Source organism: Protomyctophum parallelum (assembly GCF_964188405.1).
Source record: "Protomyctophum parallelum genome assembly, chromosome: 16".
NCBI lineage: Eukaryota > Metazoa > Chordata > Actinopteri > Myctophiformes > Myctophidae > Protomyctophum > Protomyctophum parallelum.
In genome coordinates, this window is record NC_139711.1 from 38,311,549 (window position 1) to 38,321,548 (window position 10,000).

The window sequence follows — 10,000 nt, forward strand, 5'->3', positions numbered from 1 at the left end:
CACAATATATGTTTTTCTTTGTTTCCTGAAAAATATATATTTTTCATTTCCTGAAAAATGAACATTTTGGAGTTATAAGTGGTTTCTCCCCGACAGCAGAGATATGTCATATGTATGTAGGCACACACATTTGCAGGTACATACGCGAATGCGCACGCACACACACTCACACACACACACAGTCACACACGCAAAGGCTGACATGTCCCACTGTCTATAAATAGAGCAGGGAACAGAGGAACAAAGCACTTTGCACGAACCACTGTGACAAGCAGAGCAGCACGGGGACAACACACCCTGTGTGTACTTTATACTGTACGTGTGCATGCCAATGCATGCGTGTGTGCATCCACTTGCTCTTAGTTTGGACTCGCCTCTCCTCAGTCCTCAGCGCTCTAGCCTCCCCCTCCTCTCCTCCATGTCAGACTCCTTCTAGCCTCCTCTCCTCCATGTCAGACTCCTTCTAGCCTCCTCTCCTCCATGTCAGACTCCTTCTAGCCTCCTCTCCTCCATGTCAGACTCCTTCTAGCCTCCTCTCCTCCATGTCAGACTCCTTCTAGCCTCCTCTCCTCCATGTCAGACTCCTTCTAGCCTCCCCTCCTCCATGTCAGACTCCTTCTAGCCTCCTCTCCTCCATGTCAGACTCCTTCTAGCCTCCCTCTCCCCTCCTCCATGTCAGACTCCTTCTAGCCTCCTCTCCTCCATGTCAGACTCCTTCTAGCCTCCTCTCCTCCATGTCAGACTCCTTCTAGCCTCCCTCTCCCCTCCTCCATGTCAGACTCCTTCTAGCCTCCTCTCCTCCATGTCAGACTCCTTCTAGCCTCCTCTCCTCCATGTCAGACTCCTTCTAGCCTCCTCTCCTCCATGTCAGACTCCTTCTAGCCTCCTCTCCTCCATGTCAGACTCCTTCTAGCCTCCTCTCCTCCATGTCAGACTCCTTCTAGCCTCCCCCTCCTCTCCTCCATGTCAGACTCCTTCTAGCCTCCCCCTCCTCTCCTCCATGTCAGACTCCTTCTAGCCTCCTCTCCTCCATGTCAGACTCCTTCTAGCCTCCTCTCCTCCATGTCAGACTCCTTCTAGCCTCCTCTCCTCCATGTCAGACTCATTCTAGCCTCCTCTCCTCCATGTCAGACTCCTTCTAGCCTCCCCCTCCTCTCCTCCATGTCAGACTCCTTCTAGCCTCCTCTCCTCCATGTCAGACTCCTTCTAGCCTCCTCTCCTCCATGTCAGACTCCTTCTAGCCTCCTCTCCTCCATGTCAGACTCCTTCTAGCCTCCTCTCATCCATGTCAGACTCCTTCTAGCCTCCCTCTCCCCTCCTCCGTGTCAGACTCCTTCTAGCCTCCCTCTCCCCTCCTGCATGTCAGACTCATTCCCTCATCTCTTTTTAAAATACCTCTTAGCACGAGAACACATCGTTCCACAACAGATCTTCTATTCCGTGTGTAACTCTCTCTCTCTCTCTCTCTCTCTCTCTCTTTGAAATCCAGTATCCCTCAGGTAGGCACGGAAGGCAGGAGGTTTACACATTTAGTCTCCCCCAATTTATCCACTCATTCAGTGTTTGCTAATAAGCAGGGCTGCACACAACGTTTTTGGTCTAGTACTCCTAAAATGCGGCGACCCATCTCGCCGGATGGATAAAAGAGAGATGCATGAATAACTTATAGCAAAACGATATTTATTGGATAAGTGGGGACTGGGGAGTCAATGGAGAGTATTGCAACTCTAGATTCATCCCATTATGAATCTAGAGTTGATATATGAAAATATATGCAGCATGTTTCCTTCAAAATTAAAACGAAGCAGCAGCACCACATAATATCTGGGACAAACTCCCAGACAACTGCAGGTCTGCTACACAACTCTCAGTTGTTTCAATTCAATGCTGAATGCTTTTCTGTTTGCTGCCGTGTTTTCTGTTCTCTTTTCATAGTTATTGCTTTGTTTTGGTGCAGGGAGGTGCATTTTAGTTATTTCCTAGAAAGAATAAACACATTGAGATCATGTAGGGGAGTCACATACAGCAAATAGTCTAGCCTGCTGGGAATCGAGCTGGGGAATATCTGTCAAGCATCAGAGCCCACGTGGTAGGCACATCATTTATTATTGTAAATGTTTGCGCATTCTTATTTTCTGTTGCTTTGTCTTATTGCTATTAATGTTTTGTGTAAAGCAAAAAAAGCAGTTGTTGTTGAAATAATTATGTACATGAATAACTTGCTTTGCCCTCATGTACAGTATACGTGATTAGCTCAATGCTTCTGCACTTAAATTGTATTTTATTTGCCGGCTTGAAAGCTTGTCGTCACCTAAATAACCACAATGATGGAAAACACTTTATGCTTTAACTAGGCTAGCACAGCAGCAACGGGCCCAGCACAGATCAGCTTGTTTTGGCACAGTTAAGTGGGATTAAAAGTTTAAACTCACTTCCACCGTTTATTGGAACAGCTCAGCAGGGTTTAAGCAAACACTGAGGATGATGAGGATTATATAAGCCACTATTCCAGTATGATAACGCTCTCAATCAGCACTGTAAACCCCAGGTGACCAATTGTCTTCATCGCTGTATCCGTGTGTGGTTAACCACTTCTTACTGTATACTGTATGCTGCAATAGTGTAACTTTCATGTCCTCCCCGGGATTCACACGCAAAGTAGAACATGTACTGTATACTGTTGAGCTAATACAGAAAGCCTGTTTGGCCAGAGAGATAAATGGTGTTTTGAGCACAGAATAATGCTAAATAAAATAGTTTGTTAACAGATTTGGAAAAGATATTCAAGGTGTGTCTTCCTAGTTCTATTGGCAGTGCGAATAAAAGGTTTGGCACCGACAGCTCCAGTGGTTGCTGCAAGATTAGGTCCGCTCGCTCGCTCGCTCATTCATTCACTTGCTCGCTCACTCACTCACTCACTCACTCACTCACTCACTCCCTCACTCACTCACGGACAGGAGTGAAAACATGATCTCCGCCCCGGCCTTTGCGGCCTCACACGCGGATAATGAAAGCGAGACCCTTCGCTCATCCTCACCTCCAGAACTCGTCCACTGATGTATTTGATGCAGCTCTCACATTTCACCCCGTACTGGGCGTGGTAATCAGCCTCGCAGTACGGCACGCCGTCCCTGCAGGAGAGCCAGCCATGCATGTTTACGCAGTGAAATTGGATCTACACACCGCATGATTTCAGATGGAGTCAAATGAGGCGTGTAGCACGATATGAAAATGTGTAATGTGGTCTCAAAATGTGCAAACTGGGAGGATTCTCATAAAAAGTAGGCTAAATGTGTGTGCGTATGTTGTGTATGCTCACACGTGTGTGTGTGTGTGTGTGTGTGTGTGTGTGTGTGTGTGTGTGTGTGTGTGTGTGTGCGCGCACTCACTTGCTGATGTACTCTCCAGTCAGGACCAGGTTGCAGGTCTGACATCTAAAGCAGCTGACATGCCACTGTTTCTCCAACGCCAGCAGAGACTGGCCCTGCTTGATCTCATCCCCACAACCAGCACAGTCTGCAGACACACACACACACACACACACACACACACACACACACACACACACACACACACACACACACACACACACACACAGAAACAGACAGACAGACAGACAGACAGACAGACAGACAGACAGACAGACAGACAGACAGACAGACAGACAGACAGACAGACAGCTTTTTTAATAAATAAATGAGGCTTCACTTCTGCTTTAAATTGTACTCATGATCAGAGCTTCTGTTGTTATTGCTCCAGAGTCCAGAGACTGTTTGACGAAATTAAGAGATTAAGCAACAGACTGGCCATGCAAGACTAGTCAGAGACAGATACTCAGTGGAGAGATAGCACAGAGCAAGCGGCACAGAGATGTACTTGTGCATCCTTAAGCAGCGTCTGCATTCCCAAGTGTGGTTACCTTGCATTGACACAACCCCGATCTGCTTAATCAATAGTGTAACTAATGCAAATCAGTGCAGCTTGATCCCGAAACCTGAGCAGCGCTAAACATGATTTAATGCAGACAGAAAGCAAATATCAGTCAAGAGGCTGCAGGGCTGAAACACAGCATCAATACACGTCCACTACACCACACATAGAGCAAACATGTGCACAAGCACGTGCGCACACCACACACGCACACGCGCACGCACACGCACGCACACACACACACACACACAAGTGCACACATGCAGTCACGCACACGCACACAGTCAGGCACACACACACACACACACACACACACACACACACACACACACACACGGAAAGAGGCCCTCGTGGACGTTATTGGTCCAGTGTTTAACAGAGTGGTGGATTCAAAGGAAACAATTAGAAAGAACTCCAGTTGTTTCCATTTTAAACACATTTGGCTTTGTTTAACCTTTCCGTGCTCCCTGGAGGACGCTGGGAACCCAAGGGGCCACTCCACCATGCTGCCCTGTCACCAGGCCAGGCCGCATAACACACTCACACACGCCACGTGCACACACGCACGCGCTCACGCACGCAGGCACGCAGGCACGCACACGCACGCACACTTTTGTTGGAAAATGGGAGCTTCAAGAGGAATTTGGGATGATATTTGGACTAACCACGTATAGGAGTCGGAGATAGCAGTATAAAGTTGTGAGAAGAAAGGTGTTTTATGTGTGCGATCCAACAGTAGTGTGTACATATACTGTATACTGTAGGGGGGGGGGGGGGGGGGGGGGGGGGGCGAAGTTATGGATCCCACCGCAGTTCTATAGGAAAGCCCTGCTGTGATTGGCCAGTATAGTCGCTGTGGTTGACAGTTCTCTCGTTTTTGCAACTATATGCCTAAACTTAACCCTAACACTAAACCCTCACCTCAGTAAAACCATGCCTGCCCGGGAGCCAATCAGACCCATGTTCACAACGCAACACAACCTGGTTATATCAGCTCAGCCTTCCCTGCATGCCGGTGGGGGGATGGGGGATATTGGATCGTTTAAAAGATCATCAGTCTCCAGTCGATGACTGTCAGTGCCCAGGGTCAGTTCATCAGCCGCTCTCTCTCTCTCTCTCTCTCTCTCTCTCTCTCTCTCTGCTGCACTCTGTCTCTGTCCCGAAGGCTCGCAGACAGACAGTGCCCGGCCGTCGACACAGAGTGATGTACTCGCGTCCTCCGGGGAGCCGTTGTGATTTTAACTCTGCGCTGAGCGGAGCGGGTCCAGAGAGGACAGTTAGTCACCGCCGCCGCCGCCCCTAGCATCTGTTACGTGAACACGAGCCCTCTGAAGCCTGATTTATCGCTTTGTGAACGCGGTGGTGGCGTAACGCGGCTGGAAAAGCCGATCTAAAGGCTCACACAACGTGTCCGCATTGCTTTGCACTGTTAGCTTGTGGATCAGCTGTTTTGGCTGGGCTCTATGTGAGGATTATTTATTTTACGGATTTGTTCTTCATGCAAGAGTGCATTGGGGTATATACTGTATACGCCCAGCCTCATGCACACACACAGGTACGCACACGCACGCACGCACGCACGCACGCACGCACGCACGCACGCACGCACGCACATGCTTGAATATTCATGAGGACACAGTATTCGCCTAGGCAAGCGAAATGTACAATATATGGCATAAAAGTGCAGGTGTGGTTACTTCAACACGTAAATACGTCCACTCACGCACAGGCACACTTCAGGAGATATAGGGTGAATATACATAAAGAGGTACTGACACACTGTTTATCAGTAGACACACCCCAGAGCATCAGTTTATGAGCCTGCTCCAAATCCCACATCAAATGCTTTGCTACAGCCGAGCAATAAGAGGGCACAGGGGAGAGAGCATACAGTATATACACTATGATTCTCTCCATGTTTACCGGAGACACTATAGCTTTTATTAAACGTACTGTACAATTCTGAGTGTTATGACCTGAGACCAAATTCTACAAAATGTCTTCTAAATCCTGACAGTTTTATGAAAAACATATCAGTGGTGCTGACACCCAGAGTTATCTGTATTTGGCCACAGACCCCCATCTGAAAATATTTAGTTCCAGGGACCCCCCAGAAGCAAAGATTTAAGTTAAAAACCTTCGCTGTGAAAGAATATTCAAAAATAGCAGATCTACAAGCTCGTATATAGCTTATATATAGCTACAGGTATAGCTATTGTTTATGCTGATGTTTATAATAATGGTTAAAGTGATTAAAAGGTGACACAGATGCGTTCCCGGTCTTAATGGGTTCAAACGTACTTCACAGTGTTCATCTAACTACCGTATATCAGACTTTTACTGTGCTGTTCGTTCGTGGCTTGTATTACTGTATACATATTTAATGTCTCGTACTCGCACGAGCGACTGAGGTCCTCTGCCTTATCTTTATTTAATGTTTTTCTTCTTTTTTGGGTACACACACCAAATGTATATTTGATGTTGTGGATTTGGCATTTGACATTTTCCCTTTCTTCTTCTTCTTCTTATTGTCTCCACCAGGCCGAAGGCATGTGGGGAGAGTATGTTTTGCACTCCGTCCGTCCGTGTGTCCGTCCGTCCGTCCGTGTGTGTGTGTGTGTGTGTGTGTGTGTCCGTCCGTTAGCAGCTAATCTCGGCCACCGTTAACCCGGTCGATGCCAAATTTTGCACACACACTCCCTGGATGCCAACGATGAACCTCTGCCCCAAACTTTCCAGAACGGCCTGTTATAGCGCCACCAGGAGGCCGCTTTGTGCAAAACAACTTTTTGCACAGTACACCTACAGATTTTGTCCAAACATCACGCAAATTGGTACACAGTCTCTCTACAGCCATTCAACGAAACCGGTCTTTCAGATTTCTCAGACTCCATCCTGATTGGTTAAGATTGGCTTCCAAAGTTCACAGGAGTGCTCAGTTTCAAACAAAATGCTGCAAATCATGAACACATCGCGTGATTTCCTTGAAATTGTGCACGCACATTCCCACTAGGCCGAGGACGAAATGCCACATGAACAATTTCAACTCAGCCTCAAGGTGGCGCTATAACTGGCCGAAAAGTGTTTTACCTCTAACTGCACGAATCTGTGGATCACTTTGTATGCCAACTCCCTAGAGGCCAAGGAAAAACCTTTGTCTGGAATTTTTCACATCTGCTCTTTATAGCGCCACCAGGAGGCCCACATATGTAAAACACATTTTCTATTATTACTCCTTCAGATTTTATCCAAATTTCACGCAAATCGGTACACATGATCTCCATAGTCATGTGATCAACACAGGTTTGTTTGATTTCTCATATTCCATCCTGATTGGCCACGATTGGCTCCTACAGTTTTCAGGAGTAGCCCGCTTTGTACAAATCGCCACAACTCCTCAACGCAGCGTCCGATTGCGATGAAACTGTGCACGCATATCCCCACTAGGCTGAGGAAGAAATCCTGGTGGAGACCTGTGCCCAGAAGGGCACTTTTTCTAGTTATTATTGCTATGGAACTGAAATGTGTGGGAGCTTGTACGGAAAATGATTTCACCGTAACTGTATACTGTACTTGACGGCTCAGTAAAGCAATGGAGATAATTTGACAGATCTTGATATTCTGGGGAACTAGTATACAACATAATCATCAGCACAACCATCATAGGTGGTGTGTGCCACAGACTCAGGAGGCGAGAGCTCCTAGAGAGGACATGAATGCTCTGACTTACAGTAATAGTTGAAGTGAATCTTCTATAATTTGACCATGATTATGACATCGTGTACAGTTTGTAATAACTTACGACTTGGCCCGTGGATCTTGATGGGTTCGTTGGGTTTGACGAGCGTGTGAGAGCACTGCTGGCAGACACAGTCCTTCCCACTGAATGTCACTCTGTCCCCGATGGGAAACGGCTTCCTGAGAGAGAACACACACACACACACACACACACACACGCACACACACACACACACACACACACACACACACACACACACACACACACACACACACACACACACACACACACGCTATTATTAAGCGCACCGTTGGTCTCAGGATGTGTACATTAAGTGTAAACATGGAAATAATGAGGGGATTGAGTCAGAAACATGGCTGCCTGTGAAGCGGACGGGCCCTAATCCCACAGATGGACACACCCCAGCGGACCCGCTGCCAGGACAGGGTCTGCCCCGAGCTGAGCGCACGCTGCCTACAGACTACAGTAGCTCTCTGCTGTTCCCACAGTGGCTTCGGTTCAGAGGCTGTTGACTGGACCTTGAGCACCTCACCTGGCTGCAGACTGCTCAGTGATTACTCATCCACTGCCCTGATGACTACCTGGGCCCACCTGTGTGTCTCACCTCAAATTCTCCCTAATGAACCTCTAGTCTATATATAACCCTTGATGCTCTCATGTTGTTGTTGGTTTGCTCTGCCTTGTGTATTCATTATGTCATGCCTTGTAAGGTGTACCTGTGTTCTACTTTTGCCAAGTAAAGACTTTAAGTTTATTCCCTGTGTCCGTGAATTCTGAATTTTGGTTCCTTACAGTCCTTACACCTTAACAGTCAGACAACTCTTAAATTTAGAATATATATTTATTGAGCATACGTAGATATATGAAGCATAGATTGGCGTCAGGGCTCTGTCCCTATTCATTCCCTGTAACATTAACATTTTATAGTTAAATTATAAGCCAAGTAGAATTACAGGGAATGAATAAGACCCCCATGCAGGGGGGGTCTAGAAACAGAGCCTGTATACAGGTGGATGCTGGGGAGGCGGTGGGATTTGCAAAAACTTCATGAGCAGCAGGTTAGCAGCGAGCAAGGCAGGGAGACATCAGCAGCAGCGGCGCATGACCGCACAGCAGGAAACAAGCCAGGAATGAGCAGGTAGGCAGATAGGTTTAAACAGCCGCTCTGATCAGGTAAAGAGTGCATGAGACTAGTCACCTGATCAGGTAAAGAGTGCATGAGACTAGTCACCTGATCAGGTAAAGAGTGCATGAGACTAGTCACCTGATCAGGTAAAGAGTGCATGAGACTAGTCACCTGATCAGGTAGGCGCGCTCACGACCAGTTGCCTGCCTGAACTAGCTACGCGGGCTTTGCATCATAAATCACACTTGTCATCAAAATGAACATATTACCTCGAGTAAACTTCTGTAGTTCCATGATTCCTATCATGCCCCCACCTGTTGCTCATTGGGAAAATTTACATAGAGCAGTCAGGCAAGCGAGCTCGGGTTAAACTTACTACCTTACAAAATGAGCGGCAATCTGGCGGTTTAGCTGTACCAAATTTCAAGCGTTATCATTTTCAGTTGGTTTAATTTAAATTCTGAGGCCCTCTGGCTTAATATCGAAAAACATATTGTGGCACCGATTCGTTTACAGGACTTTGTCTTCACAGATATTTCATCAAAGCAGTGTAGATTGCGTTATGGTCCGATAATAGCGCATGCCATATCTTTATGGCGCAAATATGAAAAGTTACTTAAATGGGATACTAAGTGGCATGAACAGACTCCCTTATTCCATAACCCTTTATTGGAGGCCGTTGTTTTGTAGCTCAATCATGGTCCAATTGTGGCATTCATGTACTTGCCGATGTTATGGATGACAATGGTTGCTCGGTGGCGCGCTACGAGCTTGTAGGTCTGCTATTTTTGAAAAATAGTGAAAATAATTATTTCAGAAAACTGGAGGATTTAGAAGATTTTTTTTTAATTTCGAGGTCAGGCCTAAATGGGTTAAAGCAATATACAATGAAGTTTTAGTTTTTTATACATAGTTTTTTATATTAATGATATATTATCAATAAGATCTTAGTGTTTTTGCAATTATTTGGGGTCCACTTGCAATTTCCTCAAGGCCCACCAGTTTTTCCCTCTCTCACAATCTCCCTTCCACCTCTAGTTTATGTTGTCTACTGATTGTGTATTTGAATATTTTGTTGTTGTTGTTTATTTTCATAAATTTGTGGCGTTCTTTATCCTATGTCAGTGTCACTCAACAGCAACAATGGCCGATCTACAATCGACATGCTTGTGATCATGAGCTTC

The 10,000-nt window shown here is 46.5% G+C and overlaps 1 protein-coding gene across 3 annotated transcripts in view; it reads right to left on the reverse strand.

Moving 5' to 3' along the window:
* Positions 1 to 10,000, reverse strand: part of ablim3 (actin binding LIM protein family, member 3) — a 104,602-nt gene that overhangs the window by 33,308 nt on the left and 61,294 nt on the right. For all 3 annotated transcript variants that reach the window (XM_083786499.1, XM_083786498.1, XM_083786497.1), the window contains exons 4-6: positions 7,733 to 7,848; positions 3,390 to 3,516; positions 3,038 to 3,131 (exon numbers count right to left, since the gene is read on the reverse strand). In XM_083786499.1, the coding sequence (XP_083642625.1) occupies positions 3,038 to 3,131; positions 3,390 to 3,516; positions 7,733 to 7,848 (337 nt within the window). The remainder of the gene's footprint in view (positions 1 to 3,037; positions 3,132 to 3,389; positions 3,517 to 7,732; positions 7,849 to 10,000) is intronic.